Below are 21,638 nucleotides of genomic sequence, written 5' to 3'. Positions count from 1 at the left end.
GGAACATGACTTATGAGAAGAGGCTTAGGGAACTGAGCTTATTTAGTCCAGAGAAGGGAAGACTGAGAGAGGATTTAATATCAGCCTTCATTCAGCTACCTGAAGTGGAGTTTGAAAGAGGATGGAGGTAGATTGTTCTCAGTGGTTGCAGATGACATAAGAAGCAATGGTCTCAAGTTGCAGCAAGGAAAGTTTAGGTTAGATATTAGGAAGCGTTTTCTCACTAGGAGGGTAGTAAAACACTGGAGCAGGTTACCCAGAGAGGTGGTGGAATCTTTGTCCTTGAAGGTTTTCAAAACCCGGCTAGGGAAAGCTTTGGCTGGACTGATCTAGTTGGGGATGGTCCTGCTTTGAGCAGGGGGTTGGACTAGATGACCTCCTGAGGTCCCTTCCAACCCTAATTTTCTATGATTCTATAATTCAGCTGAAGGAATAACTTATCTGAGCTATAACTAGAAGGCTTTCATATTTTATGGAGGTAGCCATAAAGCCAGAAGGTGTGCTGATTCAGCATTGATGATGGGTGATCACTCACGAACAAGTAAGATAGTCTTCTAAGGATCTTAATAGTGAGTCCACAGGTGGCTCCATAGCCCAATTCTAGATCCACATGTCTTGTTGCAGTAAGGACAGGTGTTTCCAGGAGGGATGGGTACTGTGTTGCTGCGTTGGATGTTCTTTTTGTCTGTTCCTCTTTTCCTCTTCTGCCTGTCAATGAGCTGTTTCAAAGTATTAAGGTCCCTCCCAAAGAGCCTTCCTCCATTTTGGTTGGTCCTGAGCAAGGGTCTCCCAAATGTTGATGCTGATGTTACACCTCTTAATGTTTGCTTTCAGGGTGTCTTTGCAGTGCTTTCTTTGCCCTCCACTACTTCGCCAACCTTCTTTCAGCGGTGAGAAAAAGATTATCTTTGAAAGACGGGATTCAGGCATGTGAACGACATGACCTGTCTAGTGAAGTTGGTTTTGGATGATCATGGCCTCAATGCTGTTGGAATTTGCTTTGGCCAAGACGCTGATGTTCGTGTATCTCTCCTCCCAGCTAATCCACAGGATCTTGCAAAGGCACTGTTGGTGGTACTTTTCCAAGCTCTTTAGATGCCTTCTGTATGTGGTTCAAATTTCAAAGCCATACAGCAGAGTTGGAATGACAATGTCTCGATAAACCAAGAGCTTCGTTTCAGCAAGGATGTCATGATTTAAGACGACTCTTACTCAGGCATCCGAAGGCTGAGCTCACACATTTCAAGCAGTGTTGTATTTCCATGTCAATGTCTGCCTTTGATGAAAGACGGCTTCCAAGATGGAAGCCGTCTTTCATCATCTCTAAGAGTAAGAGATTCTTTTTAAATCATGTCTTGGATTCAGCATTACACTTCATTCAAGTATGGAAGTTGTGACATTGTCATGGGTTTTGCTCAGGATTCTGAAAATATCCATGGAAGGATGCTGTGTAAGGAGTATCTATGGCAGGGTATCTAGGAATAGTCAGAGGGGTCAGGGGCAAGATGTACACATCGTTTTGCATTCTGTCTCTGGCATGTTAGTAACTCTCGTTGTCATCCAAATGTGCAGTTATTGTTCCTATTTCGGTACAATTATTCCTCCTAGGGTGCTATGTGCACATGCATGTGAAAGCTCTGAAATAAGGACATATTATTACTGGTTTTAATAGCAGGTCATAGCTACACCTGTTTTGGAAGTATTCATGAACTGAAGTAGAATGTGGTTCTATTTTGCATTGTTGGATCTATAGCTGGTTTTACAGGAAGAATACTGATGGGATTGCACATTTCAAGTATATAAAAAATTAACTAGTGATAGATACTGATTCTAACTCTGACAAGTGCGCCAGACTGTCAAAAATACACTTTAAAGTATTCCTATACATTTTCTGTGTAAGCAAGAGAAATATATGCATCTATAAACCAGGTAGATGCAGAGTTGACCAATATAGGGCTTTTATACATACAGAATTGTTAGCGTGATTTCAAATGCATGTTTGAAAAAACGTTAGACAGGGTTTCTTCAGACACAAAACACACCTTTAACTTACTTGAAGTGATTCCATGTAAACGAAGGGATTGAAAAATAGCTATGTATCGCTGTCCTATATCCCTTTCCAAGAAGGAACATCTCTTGGGTAAACTAAAAACAAAACAAAATAGCAGAAAACTTTATTTAACCTCAAGCTGATTCCCTATCTATGCTCTAAATATAGCTGTTTAATTTTTTGTTTTTGTGAATGCACCTCTTTACATACTAATTTTAAAATAGAATATTGGACACATTAATAAAACCACTTTTACTGCCTGAAGATTTAAAAGTTCTAACTTTTTCCCCGGTCCTCTCATTGACTTTTAATGTAAAATTCCTAGTGACCTTTTTTCCAAAGTTGCACTTGTGCACTGGTGGCTGGATTTGAATACGGTCACCAAATTCTACATGTTCAAACAAAACCTAAACTGCCCATGTACTAAAATAGTTTCATAACAGCTCCCTTCAGGTGACTACTGCCTTTCAAAAAGAGGTGAAAACAGCATGCAGTCTCTCAGGATTCGGAAAGTGTAACTTACTCAAGGAAGATCAAAGCCAGGACACCTATAATATTTTTTTTCATGAGTCAAGAGTTGTAATCCAAACAAAATTATCCAACCCATACCAAACTCCTGTTGACACATTATGCATTTCCAGGTCAAGCCACTTTTCCCAGCCTCCCTGTTAAACAAACCTAACAAACAGTTTGGACAGTTTTAAAAACTTCCTTTTCTCTTTCCTTGTCTTCTTATCCCTTAATTCTAAAGCTCTTTTTAATATCATAAGGTCAAATGTGCAGAACTTAGTAAGTGAGGAATATTATATTTAAAATCTCTCTCAAGATGACCCAAAATATCTTTTCAAGGCTTAAGACTATTAGGCCAATCCAGACAAGTGTGGCTGTGTGGTATGTGGTGCCACAAACACATCTGTGGTGCCACATGCCACACATTCAGATTCAGATATCCAGGGGTCAAAAAACCACTGTGGAAAAAAGTGAAGCAGAGCATGCATGGGTAGCATGCACTGCTCAAAAGTGGAGCCAGCCTAGTCAGAACCACGGGTGTTCCCCAAGGACAACTGGAGGTGGCACAAAGTTCGCTGCTGCTAGTTGTCCCATGGGAACCAAATGTCCACACCATTTGTGGACACGGCCTTATAGTTTAAAAGTTGATGCAGGTTTGGCTCTGGTTCAGATACCATTCCAAAACTTCTCTTTCTCTTCTCTTAATCTTTGTTTTGCTAAGATAAGCTCCTTTAAATCTTCTGTCATAAAGCAAGATCTAGGGGTGCACCGATAGAGATTTTTTTGCGCTGATACCGATGGCCAATTTTTAGCAAGTCATATCAGCTGATACCAATCCAATTCCAATATGCAGCTGAGCAGCGTGGAGTGCAGTGTCCGGGGGAAGGGGCAAGGGTAGATCCAGTGAGGGAGGAAGTGGGGCTGGGGCAAGGGTAGGGGCAGGTGCTGCACTGCTTGGGTGGGGTGTGAGATGGAGCTGGGGAGAGGGGTGCGGCTCCCGCTGTTGCGTGCACCCCAGGAGGGCATGGCAGGGTGCGTGTCCCGCATGTGCATGCAGGGTGAGGGTAGGCTCCTGCTGCAGGCTGGGGCTGGGGGTGGTGCCAAGCTCTTCCCAGTGGGGAGGGGTTGGGCTGGAGCTATGATGGGGGCAGGCAGTGGTAGCACTGGGAGGGGATTACAGGTGGGGCTGCAGCCACCCCAAAATTCACCAGTGCTTCCCCAGTGCCCCCTTCCCAGCACCACTGTTGCTCGCCCTAAGCACAGACTGGCCCAGCCCACCACTAGGAAGAGTCCAGTGCACCCCCCAGGCCCAGCAGCAGCCCACCCTTGCCCCACACAGATACAGAGGCACATACCCCTCATGTCCTCCCGAGGTGTGTACAGCAGCAGGAGCTGACCTCCCTGTGCTCCCTGGATGAGCTGCTCATGGCTCCATTCCACGCCCCACCCCAGCTATGCAGCACCTGCCTCTGTCCCAGCCCCAGCTCCACTCCCTCCCTCACTGTTGGGGCCTTTCCTCACAACAGATTTACTAGCCAGACCTGGCTGCCTGCATGTTGCACTGTGGCTGCACACATCCACGGGGCATTTAATCAGCCACATTAGCCAAAAAAAAGACAATTGCCAATATGGGACCAATGTATCGGTGCATCTCTAGCAAGGTCTCCATTCCTTCAGCCATTTTACTGGTCCTTCATTGTATCTGTTTCAGTTTAAGTTCATGTTTTTTGAACATCTGTGACCAGAAATACACAGTGTTCTAAACACAATTTTATCAATTCCTTGTACAGTGGTATCAGTAATTCCTTGTCTCTATATCTGCCTTGAACACTCTAAGCTTGCATTAACCTTTCCCTTAGCAACTCATTGTTAGCATCCAATTCAAACTTTCTTCCTCAACATCAAGAATCTGTGTCTTCATTAATGCCTTCCCAGAAGGAAACTCTTGTTATTCCCAAAGCTTAATAATAATTTATGAGGGGGACTTTTTCATTAAATAAAATTTTATTGGAAACCCTACAATAAATGTAAAGAGAGTGTCAAACATTTTGGGTCCATTGTAACTACTATAATAACTGACAGTTTTACTATCTTCTTGCATACTTTTTTAGTTAGTTCTAGGACATGGTGTCATGGGATGGGGTCCTGAAGGATGGCCGTGATCTCCCCAAGGCCCCTTTACCATGCCAAGTTGGCCCAGTGGGCACCCTCTATTCTTGCCTGCCACATCTTTGATAGAATGATTAATAGGGAGGCTGCCTTTAAGTCCTCTTGGACATGGTCTTGATTGATACTCTGGACCCCCGTAGGTTTCCGGACCTCTGGTATATCCCGCTTCAAAATAGATGTCACAATGGGTGTTTCGGGGCACCCTAGACTTATGGGCTATGAGTGGCTCCAACCACCCCTTTACCACGCCCCAAGCCTCGCAGATGGTACCAAAGTTGTCCAGTTTAGGCCTTGTTGTAATTTGGCCCCCTTTTCCTCCCTGGGCTCTCCGCAGCCTTGTCTCGCTCTGCACCTCACTGGCTCCGGGATCTGTGCACCCCAAATGCCATGCCTCTCTGGTGCCGGGGTCCTCACGCTACCTTGGGCCCCCAGTGAGGCCTCCTCCTTCCCCAAATAGCCTCACCCAAACCACCAGTCTTATACAACAGCAAACAAAACACAAGCCCCTGGGCTATAACATCATTCAAGCCACACTGGGGGTGCTCCATCCCTCAACAGTATCAGGAGATGCTCATGCAGTCAGGCCTCTCCCCTTTGCTTGCTCTAGGAGAGCTCCTTCGCCCTTGGCTGCTGGCAGGGAACTGTCTTCCTGGCCTCAGCCAGGCCCTGCCCCTTCCAGTCAGCTGACCACTGGCAGGTGTGGGCCACTAGCTCATTTTGGCTGCCCTGGTAGCCAGCAGCTGGGGATCCCAACTCACTGCTAGGGCTCTTCCCCTAGCAGTTTCAGCTGTTTAAAGGAGCAGGGCACCCTAGTGTCCTGCGACACATGGAACCAAATCTTGCCCTTCTTTTAAGGCCATTGTAGAGTCTTTCATTAAGTGGGGCCTTGTGAGGTCGAAGCCCTGGACGAATTTGGGTTAAGATGATTGCTGCTCATGTATCCATTTGTTTTCTCTTTATCTATGGCATTAAGAAGCAGGAATTACTTTCTGAGCTTTCTTAGCCAGCAACACAGATTGAGATCTGAAAGTTGATTTGTGACACTTTTGCCTATTTTTAGGCTGTGCAGGCTGCTCCAAAGATATCCAGTAACTCCTAACTAGCCATAATGCCTAACTAGTGACTTGGCTTATTTAACAAGTAATAGGAAATGAACACTGTAGCAGGGCACTAGGGTGCCTGCTACTGGCGGTGGTAATATGGGCCAAGCTGCCAATCACTGGGGCAGCAGATGAGAGTTGCTAAGGCAGCTGAGTGGGTCAGCTGACCGCCAGGGGCAGGGCCGGGCCTTTATAAACAGCCCAGGCCAAAGCCTGGATAGTAGTTACCATCTTGCAGCCTGAGAAGCAGGAGCTCTGCAGAGGGACAGAGCAGGGTAGTTACCATCTAGCAGCCTGAGAAGCAACAGCTCTGCTATAGAGCTGAGCATTGCGTGACCGCGTGAGTGCCTGCAGAATGGCCTGGGAAGGAGAGGCCTCTGACAGGGAGGCCTGAAGGAGAGCACGCGGCGTGGAGTTATAGCCGGTAGGCTCATTTTGGGTTATAGCCGGGTTGGCTTGAGGTTAGGTTAGAGCCGAGAGGCTTTGCGTGTTGTTGTTTCGAGCAGTCATTGGAGCCCCGGAGGGGGAGTCTTTTGTTTAGTTCATAGCGTAAATCACCAGAGGACCGGGTGAGGCTGTAGGGGTGTGAGGAGGCCTCACAGGAGATCCCCAGTAGTCTGGGGGGGTTTCCTGGGTGCTCTGTTCTGGCACAGAGCAGTGCTGGGGAGGAACAGCTGGTTGGTGCCGGTGGGACGCGGTGTCCTCACGGGAGCTCCCCAGTAGTCCGGAGGTTCCTGAGTGCCCTGTACAGGCACAGAGCAGCGCCTGGGAGGCACAGCTGTTTGGCGCCGGTGTGGTGCAGTGTGTGGGGGTTAAGACCCCAGCCCGTGAGGGCGGTATTCAGCCCAGTAGGGCAAAGGACCCCGAGAAGGGTCAGGGGGCCAGGCACAACTATGGGCCACCTGAGCCCCGAGTGCGGTTGAGCAGGGTACAGAACCCAGAGAGGGTGATAGCGCAGAAAGTGCGTGTATAGGCCCGAGTGTGGGCGAGTGTATGAGGCCGGAGTAGGGCAGGCACGCGGTTAGAGGTCCGAGGCAGGGCCGGAGCATGCGGGTGAGAGCCTGAAGAGGGCGAATACTCTAGCTGAACCCCGGAAGGGGCAAGATTGGGCTTGTACAACGAGGGCGCGAGAAGCGCGGGACAAGCCCCAGAGAAGGGCTAGGGTGCGAGAAGCATGGACATAGACCTCAGAGAAGGGCGAGGGCGCGAGAAGCGTGATTAAAAGCCTGGAGTAGGGCAAGCGCGCGGGTGGAGGCCCGAGGCGGGCCTGCGCGTGCAACAGAGCCTGAAGAAGGGTGGACCCAGGAGTAGGCCCCAGAGAGGGGTAAGGGCTAGCGAACACAGGGGCGCTAGAGCCAGGGGTGTCGGTCACATGACAAGCCTAGGGGCGCCCGAGGAAGGGCGTGGGTTGCGTGAAAAGCCCAGGGTGCCAGGTAAGGCACAAGTGACCAGATAACGTCCGGAATAGCTGCAAAGCTTGGGGCATGCTAAAGGGGAGGTAGGAGGCATGCATAGCTCATAAGGCTGGGGTGCACCAGGTCACCCATAGAGACTAGGAGACCAAAGGCAGCCTCCCATATCAAATTATATTCAATCAAGACATGGTGGGCAAGAATCAGAGGGTGCTGGATCTCCTAATTTGGCACGGCAGGGGGAACTAGTGGGATCATGGCCGCTCCTAGGGCCCACCCCGTGACAAACACTCCAGGACAAATACTTTGCCAAGGGGTAAGAGTAGTCATAGTGACAGTAGACTAAACAGAACTGTCAAAGAACCAGCTACCTATCCAGAGGACTTAGTGGTACTTTAAAAACTGAAACTGCATTTCTCTCTATATTTTCCAAGAAGTTGTTAAGAGAAAGCAAATCAAGGGCGGGGCAGTGGATGTGGACTTGTGTTTGATTTCTGTTGTACCTGGCCATTTGTTTTCAAGCAAAGCTTCCCATACATTGCTCTCAGATTATGTATTTTTCAAGCAGCCCCAGTGTCAACACTGCCATGAAAACAAGTGCAGATCTGCAGGTCAATGTTTGCAACCGCAACTCATAAAGGAAGTTATAAAGTGAAATATTAGTGGCTTGTTGCTCAGAGTTACTGTGCACTCAGAACTGCCATTTACTTCAACCCAGTCAGTATGACTCCATAAAGAGGTCTTTACAAATTAGACATGTATTTCTTGCCACTCAGGCTTGAAGATGGTAAGAACACATAGTCATCCCTTCCCCCACCCCCACACTTAGCAAACAGCCACCCAGTACTGATGACTGGGCCTCCCACATTAGTGTATCACAGCTCGGAGAGTGTAAAAGGAACTTAGAAGTTTTTTTGTCCATAGGCAACAGTTATGGACCACTTCATTTTTAAAAGAGGAAACAGCTACGAGTTTCAGTTACAGGATAGCATGTGAGCAGTACCTACCTCGGTAAGAAAAGGATTTTGCAAACAGACAATTCACATATGCATTAGAAGCAACTGCCTGGGCTGCAATTGCTCCCTTCTAGACTAAGCAAGAGATGGTGTTTGATAACTGTTCTTCCTCTTTTTGCTATGGCATATTTTCAGACTTGCCTGTTTTTTCTGTACCTTCTCATGCATTACATTTAATAAGGATATAAGCCAGACTCTAAAAAAATGCAGCCCTTTCAAAATTCTTAGCGAGTCTCAAGTTAATAAACATAAAATGACCTAACCAAAATAAAATAAAATAATAAACGGGTTAAATCTTGAATTTAGTCTAAACACTTCTTGAAATCTGTTCATCTAACAGAAGAAGAAATGGAGGCACAGAGCAATTAGCTAATATATCCAAGGGCACACGAGTCAGAGTTAAAACTGACTAGTACCCAAGATTCCCCTTGCCATATGACCTCCTTCAATTGCTGTAGCAACAGAAATGGCCTGGCAAACTCTGTATTCAAATTGTGCAGAAAAGCTGCAGGCTGTCTCACAAGGCCATTGGGCCTGGAAAAGCAGGAGGAGATGGGCTCATAGCAGATTTGTATTTCCCTGTGTCAAAATAACTTCCTCGGTCAAAATACTTTCTGGGTTTGTGCTTGGTTTCACCCCCATTACCTTGGTCAAAATACTTCTCTCTTTGATTTGTATTTCCCTGTGTTTGCAAAGTGCTTTGCAACGCTGGGGAAAGGTGTTACATACTTTCAGATATAATTTGTATTATTTATAAAATTAGGTCTGAATGAATCATGAGAAGAATGAATATTGTGGTGACTTGTAAAATTAATTCATTTTTCAGTGGTCCAGCACTCCTAGTTATTAGCCTCTGGGAACATTCATGCAAGCCAAGATATTTTCTAAAAATGCTAAATTTGTTCTATAATTAAGTTAAATTAGTTTCAGGCAGAAGTAGCACGTTAAATTTTAACATAGTGATGAGGAGCCCTTACTGGGATCATGGCCCATTTGCTTTAAGCACTGTAAAAAAAACAAAAAAAAAACTGGTTCTTCCACAAATAATTTGTAATTTAGATAAATAAGATAGACACTGAGTAACAGAGGGCATTTATACATGTGCTTCAGGAGTAGGAGGTGAGCTTTAATTAGAGCAGGTCTGAGAGCCGGTCTAATTAAAGCACCCAGAGCATCATGTGCATCAGTGTCCCTGCACCAAAAAAAAGGTGATGGGGGCACTTGAACTAAAGCGCATTCAACAAGCTTTAATTCAAGCACCCCCCACTGCCATTTTTAGTGCAGGAATGCTGATGCATATCATGCCGGAGTCGGCTGGAGCACAGCAATTACCACGCTCCAGGAGACTTGGTTGAGGCTGTTCCCATGTGCTGTAATGTGCACATTACATGTGTATGGGCACCCAAAAAGATTGCCATGTTACAGCTGGGAGACTGTACCCAAGATCACACGGATTGAACACACCCTCATGCCTTAACTATAGGATGAAGCTTCCTCATGTGACTCTTTAGTGACCAGGCACAAAGGAAATTATACACAAAAAGCTGCATTCAAAGAGCATTATTTATGGTTGCAGGATCAACTACACAGATATCAGGAAATGCCACAATTAAGATTGGCTGTCCAGCCTGAAATCAGTCCCCTTGTGTATATACATTACAAAACAGCATTTGTATGATCACAGACTATCACTTCCTCCAGGAGATTCAGTGAACAGGTTCAGGGTCATGTGACAGTGAATCAGGGTTGTGTAGTAAAGGATAACAGGTTGTCTGTCAGACTTCTCCTCACATGTTGCATGACTTGCGAAGGGCATAGTAGCAAGACAGGAAGAGAGGCTAATCTTGAGAAGAAGGTAGTGGAGTGCTAGAGAGCTAAACTCTAACTCTGCTTCTGCTTTAGAGTTCTGGAGTGTAATACACATGACAGTGAGTCATTTTAATTAGAGCGACTGTCCAGGAACAGCTGTAATAAAGACACCCCCACCCCTCCACCTTCGAGGGCATGTACAGGCAGCCAAAGACTATATCATAATGCATATGCACAAGCAAGACAGACAAGTTTTATGCTGTCATTTCCTAATGTTTGAGCGGTTGACTTTGCAGTCTTCATAATGCTCTTTTATTGTAGCCTTGTTTAGGTTGTAATGTAGTAACATGCTGGCTGTATCCACATGTGCGCTTTACCGACTAATTAGCTTCAGAGTAAAACAGCGTTGTCTACATGTGCAACAATGTTGGTCTTCAGTAAAGTAATTAACACCACTGTTAGTGGTGGAGTAATGGTGGAGTATGGTGGAATTAACTGTGATTAAATGTACAAGAAGACACTGATCACAGGGGTAAACTGTGCCCAGTCAGCCAGAGGCCAGACTCCTGTCTGCTGCCTAGCCACATGGCTCTGCATTTTCAGCACTTTTGTGCCCCAGTCAACTCTTCTGCCACCAGATGCTGCCACCGGAGCCTGGGTCAGAGTAGGGCAGGGGCAGCCTGGTTTAAACTGCTCTACCCCAGCTGCTGTCCCAGGTGCATGTATAGATGCTGTACCTGGGAGTAGTTTACTCCGGCTCAAACTGCTCTGGAGTTTATTGCTTCAAATTAGTTGCACATGTAGATGCACCCACTGTCCCATATGGCATTTATAGCACATTCAATTATTAGCAACATCTGGCCTGAACCTAGGAAACTAAATGTACAAATTCTGCATTTTTCTCAGCATTGCTTAGAGTGGAAATATGCTTTTCTACATATTGCTAATGCTCAGAAAAGGAAGACAAAAGTAATTGGCTTGTTCAGAAATGAGACAGAGAATCCATAAATATTTAATTTCCAGTAAAATACCTTGCACAAGCAATATACATTGTTACTCCTACACCATGGCTTTAATTAGTTTCTAATTTTGTAACAAATACTTAGCCCATCTGGAATATCTGCTGCAAAATTCAGGAGACTGAAAACAGGCTTGTTTTTCAATTAGTGAAGTTATCTTAGAGCCAATCATCAGACAGACTGAGCTCGTTGCAGTTTTGTGGACTAGTGAGCAAAGGTGACCTAAAACCCTCTCTGAATAGTAGTAATACAACCTAATTTAACTGCTCTGGTAATATGCTCTAATGACCAACCCTGAAATATGAGGTTTGTGTGTGTCACTGGTTGTGCCCTGCAAAGGAACACAAAGTAATGGAGTAGCAACCGGGATCTGAGGGGTCAGGGAGAAGACTGCTCAATTACTGGAACACGTAACAATTAGTAACTGCTTCCTTTTTAATGGGGAATCTGTGTATGTGTGAATGACCACTGGATCAGCTTTGGAAAGGAAACAGAGACATGGAGGTCTGTAACACTGTACAAAATTTCCCCCTCTTGACTCCCTTCTCCTCCCCTCCACTCCCTGCCCCCCCCCCACCACAAGCAATACCCTCCGGAAAAAATTTGAAGATGATATTGGTACGGGTTCTTCTCTCAGTAGTACAAGTCAGGTTTTGCATATCTCCATATTACAGAAGGAAAAATAAAATTGCCCCATAGCCTCACAAGAAAACAAGACTGAATAGTGCAAATTTTCAACACAAAGTACTCAACTTCAACATATTGTACTGAACCCCACAACCCCAGGAACTGGCACGGGGAGCCAGCAAGGGAAGTTCTCACTTTTATATGGGTGATGCTAGGGATTAGGATCACAAGCAAATGGGCTAAGGAGAGGGGGAGAGATGCAAGTAAATAAACATTAACCTTAAGGTACATACGCTTAGGATCTCGGCAACAGGGAGTAAACAGTGACACAAATCAGCACGTGTAGACACACCCAAAGGCACATTAGACATTTTTAAGGTGCATTAAAGAGGCAGGTCTACATGAGCGCACTGTTAATGCACCTTAAAAATGGCAGTTTTAGGCTATTCATCCCTAAATTGGATACCTGCAATAGCAGGTATCCAATTTAGGCACGAATAGCTAAACCACCTTAATGTATGTGTAGACGAACCTTAGACTAACACACATGTAGACTAACTTTAGTCCCAAGTTGGTCAGCACACCATGTTAATAAAGCATGTGCCCTTGAAGATGTGTGCCTAAATCAACTTAATGTGCATTAGGCAAATGGACATTAAGTTTAGATGCGTGAAAAAGCATGTATAGACATGTCCACTGTGTTGAAATCACTCAAGAACAGGTAACCAGTAGAAAACACTAAAACTGCGATATATACACTTGACAACCGTAAACCTTCCCACAACTCCGAAAATCTCCAAACCAGTCTCTGGTCCCATAAAATGCTTAACTGCCATTTATCTGGGCTCCACAACTGAGTGCCACTGCTGCTGCTGCTCTGTCCTAGCTCCGCCGCTTCTTCTGATTCTCAGCCATGCATCTTCCCTCCTTGCTGCAGCGACCCATGCTCCGATGCTGCTCCTTCCACTTCCTCCTGCCCCCTGCTGTCTTTTGGGAGCTGTAGTGCACATTATGGTTCATCCCTCCACTCCCATGGAAACTTCTGGGAGTTCCAGTTCACGCTACAGTCCTTTTCTCCATTCCCCTTGAGGCCACTGGGCATTGTAGTTCACATTACATTACAGGACATGACATTCAACATCACAGTACGTTATAATATTCCAATTTAGTCTTAACATCTGCTCACAGGAATAGGGTCTCTTTTAGACCAGTGCTCGCATTGTGAAGTGATGGAGATGTGAGAATATTTTGGAGCTGGGAGATTTGTCATTGCCTAAAATGAAAGCCAGGCTGGATCCGCAGCACTTGATTTCCCACAGCACTACCCTCCATTTTGCCAGTGGTGTACATGTCCAGTTAGTGGAAGATGAACATTAAAACCTTCCTTGCACCATGCACCTCTGAAGTGATTTTCTCCTTGTTCAAAGCACTTGCAGCCAAGGGACAAATTCCCAAAGAAGCATGGCTGTACTAAAACAGGGCGTTATTAGATACTGTTCTTTTATTTATTGCACATAATATATTGCCAACCCTGAACTTTCAAAAATCACGAGTCATGCTCCAAAAAGCCATGGGACTGACTTAAAAATAAGGATATTCAACACAAATAGTTTTCAACTTCTTTTTATATGTCCTCCAATCTTTGAGCCTCAGGGAATTACTTGTGTCAGGTTTTAGCCTTTTCTCTGCAAACGTCAGGGCTAGAAACTTAGCCCTCCTACCCCGCCTTTTTTTAAAGTGAAATTCTCGGGGAATCCTATGCCTCCAGGAAGTGGAGCTTTGAATAATCAATCAATAAATAAAATTACACAACAGCAAATCCTGTGAGAATTGGAAGAGTTGGTGAAGTTGCTTGTATGCTATTAAGCTCCATTCTGCAGTGTCTGGGTGTCAAGTGGGAAAAGGACACAGATAGCTTCTTCTTTCCCTTTGTCGACTTGTGTAGCAGTGCAGCAAGATAGGCTTTCTGGCACCTTCTTGGACATCACAACATGGCCATAAGATTGTTTGTACCAGAAATGCCAACTTTAATTTTAAAATATATATTGAAACCCACTTCACGGTGAGAAGCTGTTCTGGAGGGAGAACATGGTTAGGAATTTTACTTTACTTAAGAGGAAGCCTTTTTAATAAGACTTTTTTTTTACTAAGGGTTTTTTTTTCCTTTTAATATATTGTTTCATTGAATTTAATTCTAGGAAATTTTTTTTTCATGAGGTGACTGAAGCCATGAAAGAGACTTCCTGGTCCCAGATGTGCTGTCCTTCCTATAGTAAAATATATATATATTTTTTTCCCTGAAGCATCTGGCAGGGAGGCATCACAGTGCTCAAGAGCTGTCTGCAGTTAGTCTGGGTCTAAATGAATAAATCACAAAAAATGGGGAAAACTATCCATCATTTTGTACTTTGTTTTTATTGGCAACAATACAAGAATAAGTTCTATCCCAACAAATTTGTTGGCAGCATATGTTTTAAAATGACCTAAAAATGTCTAAATCTGATTTTAGAAAGTGACTTTCAAATCATGGAGGCAACAATCAGGGATTTAGTCTGATCTCATTTTTGCTGTTGCAAATCAAGAACTGATCCATTGATTTTATTGATTTAGACCAGTGCTATATGAGACTTATTTCTATTCCCCACTCTCCTCCACTGTACCTGCTCCATGCACATCAGCACATTGGGCTACAATGTCAGATGGTTTAAATCTGCACTGAATCGAACAGAGGTTTGCTGATTTGCCTCAGACATGGTTCTAGCCAGAGTCAAAGATGCTCTACTATATGGTAGCAAGCTTTTCAGTGTGATTTTTTAAATTCCCTCTTTGCAATAACTATCAAATGGAGGGCTAAATTTCAAGTCAGCCTTTCATTTTGCCTCTGTCTCCAATTAAAGCCCATGTGCCTAGACTAAATTATCTGCCTAAATGATGACCTTTGGATATCCATCTTCTCAGCCAAATATGTGATCAAGAGATAGCAGAGGGCCATCCTTTTCTCTAAACTGATTGCACTCATGATCCGGCAGTTACCAGAATGGGAAGCCAGAGATACATATTGGGTCCTGTATTTTACTATACTAATTTGGTCTGCTTGGAACACAGCATTTAAAAAAGCAGTAAATACGATAGCCCTGATTCTGCAAAGAGATGCTCGGGGTCAGAACTTGGTGGCCTCGTGGAGTCTCCACTAACTTCACTGACATCCTATTTACTGGACTGGGGTATATATAAAAATATAAAGATAACAGTGCATGGAAGATCTATATCCACTAGTATTACTGGAGGGGAAGCAACCAGGGTGGAGCTACCCAGTTATGCTTCTGTCCATACCTGTCACCAACAAAGGAAAAATATAATAAGTCACCTTCCAATTAACACTATAATTACTCTTTTGAAAACCTAGTCACTGCATCCTGTTCTGCCCCCAGTTATTCCTATTCTTGTTTGTGGGCTTCTACTTGTTTTTCCTTGTTGAACCTGAGACTTTGGCTCCTTTTGTTGTAATAGCATGTTAGCTGCCAGGCACTTGACTCATGTGATCTCCCTGATATCTGGAACTCTCTTTAAATTAGTATTTGGGTTCCTTATCCTAATGCCCAGTCCAATTGTGCACATTTTTTGCTTTTACAGCCCAAATAAACACAGTCAAAAATGCTTTAGATCTCACTATGTTTATGCCACATCATACTGGCATAAAAGAATGTAAAGGCTTAAAGAGTGCTATGAGACTGGGTGATTTAAAGCAGTATCTGCTCTTCAGAGGAGACTTTAAATCAACCCTGATTTATTTTTGGAATGAAAGTAGTCATATATATAAAGCTGCTAAAATGTAAACTCCATGTCAGAAGTAAAAGATGCATCTCTATATTGCTGTACATGATCTAATAAAGGAAACTGTTTATGAAAAGCGATGTATTTAGCATTCTGAGTCATGTTTAATATGCTTTTCTTATACAAAACACATCTCAGGTCAAACTAGTAAATAATGAATCATCCACAAAATTCAGCTCATTTCCTATCTCTTGGTGCAAAAAAATGTTGATTCCAGGCATGGGAGTGTAACTTTGAGCCAAACAGTAATTTCTTTATAGTGTGCATGACTCATAGGAAAGAATGTCTCATGAGGATAGAAATACGAAAAAAAAAATCCCTAAGAACATTGGCTTTAAAGAGATATACAAGCAGATTCTGCGCTTTACCAATCACCTTTGCACCAGGCCCTCCAGCCTAGAAATGGGATAATGCCTCTTTAACTGCTTCCCATGTAATTTTTGTTGCAAGAGGCGTCATAAAACTGGGCCTGGGCACAGAAGAGGCAGAGCGTATGGATAGAGTGCACTGTGCTCAAGGACCAGGACAAGCCGTGCAGCTGGAGAATCATACAGAAATCTGGCTGGAAGGGACCTTGAGGACGTCAACCCCCTGCCCGACGTAGCATCATCCCTATCCAACCCATTCCATACAAATCCATTGTCTAACTTCTTAGCAAAACTACGCAGTCAACCCTGACACAATACAAGACATAATACCCTAACCTGTCACAGGTAAAGTAGGAGGACTGGTGGCCAATGTCCTGCGGCTGCAAAGTTTGATAATATACGCTCAAGAAATCCCAGGAAGAGGACCACGCTCACCACCACAAAGGAAAGCAAAAACCGCCACAGTCCATACCAATCTGCAAGTGGGTCTGACCCTGACCAGGACAAGCTGTGCAGCTGGAGAATCATACAGAAATCTGGCTGGAAGGGACCTTGCGGACATCAACCCCCTGCCTGACGTAGCATCATCCCTATCCAACCCATTCCATACAAATCCATTGTTTGCCTCACCGGTCTAACAGTGAAGATTGTTTTTTTTCTGATATCCAGCCTAAACCTACTTTGCTGCAACTTCAAGTCACTGGTCTCTGTCCTGCTTTCTGCAGCAAGAAAGAAAAAGTGCCAGCCTCATATTTATGGCAGCTCTTCAAGTATTTGAAGACTGGTATCATGTCCCCTCTGAAGCACCTTTTCTGCAAACTGAACATGCTTATTTTCTTCAAGTCAGAATTTGGGAGGCACAAAGGTGGCTCAAAGCTAGTTTTTCACCCAACACAGGAAAGGAGTAGTGGCCTAGGTGCTTCATTTTGTCTGCCAGGGAAGCATATTTACTCCAGCTGCCTTTCCTATAAATTAATCCTTCCCTCCCAGGAAGGACTCCTACAGAAAAATATGGTAATACCTATATTCGTATGCTGGATAGGCACAAATCAAGGAAGCAGGAGATTCAGTCTATTTCTGGTTTTGTCCATGTCTTGAGGAGATTCTTCCCCTTTTCCACTGCTTTACAATTTGTGAAATGGGAATAATGCTACTTAACCTCACGCCTAAAGTGTTTTCAGATCCATAGATGAAAAATGCTAGCAATCCATATTAATCAATCATTCTCATTACTGTTGCCTGCCCCTGCTTGAGAATGAAACCTCTCCAGGAAAAAAGCTGCTCCTGCCAGTATACTAATGCCAGCAGGGGTGAACTGAGCATAGATCCATCAAATATGTATCCTCAAAATGCCAAATCTCAAACTGTAGAAATAAATAGGGTTTCAATTTAGCTTCCAAGAGCAATGCTGCTGACACCACCTCCCTCATTTTTCAAGTCACCACTAGAAGATTAATTTCAACCAACTTAGTATGTTTATAGTCTGTAATACTGGTAATTGTACCATTACAGTTTATAAGCTACAATCGCAAGTGGGTACCAAAATTACATTATAAAGAACATACAAATCTGGACATTAGAAATACAACATAAATAAAAGGGGTAGTTTCTTTCTACATGGCAAAGGTAGACAATTGCATTTTATAATGAATATGATGTAGAGAAAGGACATCTGAAGTGCCAGTTAATTACCATTAGCATACACAATCACAGTATTACTATTTTCTGAATATGAGTACACTTTGTTACTGTTGCTAGTATTTAATACTTTAATCCCACTCCACATGTGGCTTAAATTGTATTGTGATTAATTCTGGACCGTGAGCTAACTTGTTTGTATAACAGCTGCATCACACAGGTACATCAGAAATGCAATGCTAAATGAACTACATGCATGTATTACACTTCCCATATGAAGAAAACCAAGTTCCTTGATTCATTCCCCCAAATTTGAAAATATGCATTTTTCAATGGATTCTTATTTAAGGACTAATTCAAAAGGTATAGGAAATGATACAATGATACTTTACAAAGTCAAGTTTGTGCTTAATAATAAAGTTGAATGAGTTATATATCCACTGTGTTACCTGCTAAAATACATCAAGACTTTTTCATGTGATGGAATTATCTGAACCTTTGGGTTTAGCTGTAGGAAGACCCAACACAGCGTAGTTTTCAGTAGGCTGAATTCACTGAATGTAAATAACCTGCCAGGGAGAAAGGATTGATGAACATGATTGGCATCATCTATTGTATTATTATGTAATGAAAAGAACAAATACAAAAGATCACTTGGGACCATTAATCCAGGGGCATCAGGAGTGAAATTTTAGATTAGGCATCTGAAGGTATTTGGAAAATGGTAACACTGTGCATCTAAATTCAACTTTACAATGTAAATTAGATAAATATTGATCTGCTGCAATGCCTGGTAATAATCCATGATAATAATTGTCAAAGGTAAAGGGAAAACTTTTGTAATTCAGTTATGTTGGATGAAATTCAACCAAGTGCAGTGAGCGCATTATGCTATAGGCTTCAGTGGTCTTTCACATTGTGTCTGCTGCTGTTGTTGTAGTCATCAGCAGTCCCTTCATATAAGGATGACAGTCATCTAGCACCAGTGGGGAATACATCCTAGGTCACAGTGAAGGATGGTGATAGTGCTAGGCTGAATGAGTAGCAATAATGCTCTCAAGCAAGTGAGTCCCAGGACTACCCTGGCTATTTCAACCTGTCAAACTTGCTTATTTTTCCTAAACTAAAGACTAAATCCCATTTCCCCTTCGTATGCCTATTTGGTGCTGACATAACCACGTAATTGTAGGTTTGGGCATTATGCACAGCCTGGGATTCTATTTCCATCTGTGGCAGAACAGGCCTGCCACGAGCCCGTGCCTGGAAAAGAAACTTCTATCCTGCACCCTGCTCCCAATGGGGCAGAAAATATCCCAGTGCTGTTCATTCATTTTATCCAATGAATATTGCAGTGGGTCAAACTTTAAGGGGAGGGCTAGGGAGAGTCCTTTGGACACTGCCTAGCACATGGCCTGTTGGTTAGAGCACTAAGAAGCAGGAGATGCAGGTTCAAACCCTCTGGAAACCCTGGTCTCCTGCTCCCTTGATAACTGCCCTGGGGTAAAAGGTTGAAAGTCTCACAACCTGTTCCTCTTCCTCCAGTGTCTAACACTGGAAGGGAAGCATAGCTACAATGAATCCTAAACTGCATAAGAGCTGCAAACTGTGGTGTCACAGTTCTGGGTCCCCTACTACAGAAAGGACATGGACAAATTGAAGAGTCCAGCGAAGGAAAACAAAAATGGGTAGGGGGCTGGGACACATGGCTCATGAGTAGGGATCTACCTAAATCATGCCAGAAGTAGAGTGGCTTCTTTAATCTTGTTCTTTTTACCACATGCCCCCCCACTCCCCTGGCACTGATTGATGGAGGGACCCCAGTGGCCCCATTGCTTGCTGCTCACTCCTGATCAGCCAGGAGGCAAAACCCACAGTTTTAAATATGCCCCTTGCCACTGATTGGCAGAGGGGCCCCAGTGGCCCTGCCACTTGCCACTGATCAGCCAGGAGGCGGCAGGGGGGGCAGGAGGCTAAAAGTACATGATTAAAGGAGCCACTGCACAGCACTTTCCAGCATGATTTCGGTAGATCCCTACTTAGGAGGAGAGGCTGAGGGAACTGGGCTTACATAGACTGGAGAAAGATGATCGAGGGGGGATTTAATAATAACCTGAAGGGTGGTTACATAGAGGATGGAGCTAGACTGTTCTCATCTGAGTGGTGGCAGGTGACAGGACAAGGAGCAATGGTCTCAAGTTGCAGCAAAGGATGTTTAGGTTAGATATTAGGAGCATTTTTCTCACTAGGAGGGTAGTAAAACACTGGACCTGGCTACCCAGAGAGGCTTTGGATTCTGCATCCTTAGAGGCTTTTAAGACCTGGATAGACAAAACCTTGGCTGGGATGATTTCACTGGGGATGGTCCTGCTTTGAGCAGGGGGTTGGACTAGATGACCTCCTGAGGCATGGGCAACTGGTGCCTCCTGAGTTGGGGGGGAGGGGGGACTTGCCAGTCAGTGACCTCGGGGGCAGTCTATTCTGCAGTCGATTGCGCCTACCCAGAAGTGCCTGCGATGTGCCCAGAAGTGCCAGGGGCGCTTCTCCTGGTGCCCCCACTCCCTGGCCAGTGCTCCAGGGGGGGTGGGGGAAGCACCAGCGGTCCCGCCTCCCTCCCGCCTGTCACCCAAGTGGGGAACGCTGGCGGTCAGGGGGTTCACCAGCACTGTCAGGGGGTGCACATGAACTCACTACACGTCGCCACTGTCCTCAGGTCTCTTCCAACCCTAATTTTATTTGATTCTATGATCTCATTGACATCACCCCATTAAAATCATAAATACAACTACATTTTATTAACAATATCCTTACACCTCCTGAAATAGCATTACCTTCCTTCATGTATTACATCATATTTTCCTCCATGTTAAGCAATAAAGTTTTCTGTTATACATACATTGCCTTAGCATTAGGGAGAGGCAGGGTGTGGTGGCATGGAATTTAGGCATTGGAAGGGTAAAAGAAATAGGTTGGATTTGTGAGGAGTCATAGCATGGGAACCACACACCAACTTGCCTGTTGGGCAGGAGGATATCAGATAAGGGTGAGGAAAATTGGCAGCTTAGAAGGAGGTGCAGAGAATAAGCTGTGGTTGTGGTATAAACTAGCACTAGATATGTGTGGAAATAGAGGGGAGGCCCCTGCAACCTAAATAAAGACCTGCATATTGTAGGAACAAAGGCCAAGGTCTCTGTATTCAATACACCACACAAACAGAGCGCCAGAATCTACAGTGTTCAAATACATGGTTGAGAAGATAAAGTGAAAAGGGAAGTTTCAAGTTAGGGTGAAATGGCCTTCTTTTGGACCATAAGGGAGCTAAATGTATGCCAGTGAAAAAGAATGGGTTATTCAATGATGTGAGCGAAGGAACTCCATGATGACAGGCAGGAGCAGATGGCATGTGGAACTAAAAGGAAAGAAGGTCGTAGGCAGTCTTGAACTTCCAGTGGAAGAGACTTTAGTACAGGATCAATCAGTTCAAGGAAAAGTATAGCTTTACAATGTGGGAACTGAAATGGCTACATTATTAATAAAAAAAAAAAAAGGGCAAATGTCTTTGTGTTACTGCTAAAACCCAGATGGGGTTGATGCAAATGCCTGTCTTCGACAGGAAGAAGATTGACGTGACTGGTATCATCTAAGATCATCTAGGACCTTACAGGTTAAAATGTTTCCTGATTAAAGTATGCAGGAAGAACAGGTTAGACTGTGGTGAGAACTAGTTTTAATGTAACAGTGCTTGACACTAGCAAAAGATCATGAATACAGAGACTAGACTACAACACAGAATCTATTGGCTAAAAGTCCCAGTGACAATATAAGGAATAGTTCTAGGACCCTGATCAGAACAATTATCAGGATACTATTAGATTATAAAGAATTAAAGAAGATGAAAATATGGTGGCAGCACAACAGTGATGTTCTTCACTAGTCTAATGCTAGGCACTTGAATTAGCTTGCACATAAAGGAGACAATTTATTAATTAGTATCATAATACATTGCCTTTAAAAGCAGCTAGTTTCAGAACTTAGAAAGGAAAATAAAAATTTCAACCTTAGGTCATAAGAGTTGCATGGAGTTGAGTA

At 44.0% G+C, this 21,638-nt stretch overlaps 1 protein-coding gene across 1 annotated transcript in view; it reads right to left on the bottom strand.

Annotated features, from left to right (window-relative positions):
• Positions 1–21,638, bottom strand: part of BTBD16 (BTB domain containing 16) — a 55,403-nt gene that overhangs the window by 13,978 nt on the left and 19,787 nt on the right. The window contains exons 11-12 of the mRNA XM_019502942.1: positions 18,002–18,121; positions 2,054–2,145 (exon numbers count right to left, since the gene is read on the bottom strand). Coding sequence (XP_019358487.1) covers positions 2,054–2,145; positions 18,002–18,121 — 212 coding nt within the window. The remainder of the gene's footprint in view (positions 1–2,053; positions 2,146–18,001; positions 18,122–21,638) is intronic.

Source organism: Gavialis gangeticus, unplaced genomic scaffold, assembly GCF_001723915.1.
Source record: "Gavialis gangeticus isolate Ggan-Ray unplaced genomic scaffold, GavGan_comp1, whole genome shotgun sequence".
NCBI classification, from domain to species: Eukaryota; Metazoa; Chordata; order Crocodylia; family Gavialidae; genus Gavialis; species Gavialis gangeticus.
The sequence above is the reverse complement of the archived record's forward strand: the minus strand, read 5'-3'. Positions and strand labels throughout refer to the sequence as shown.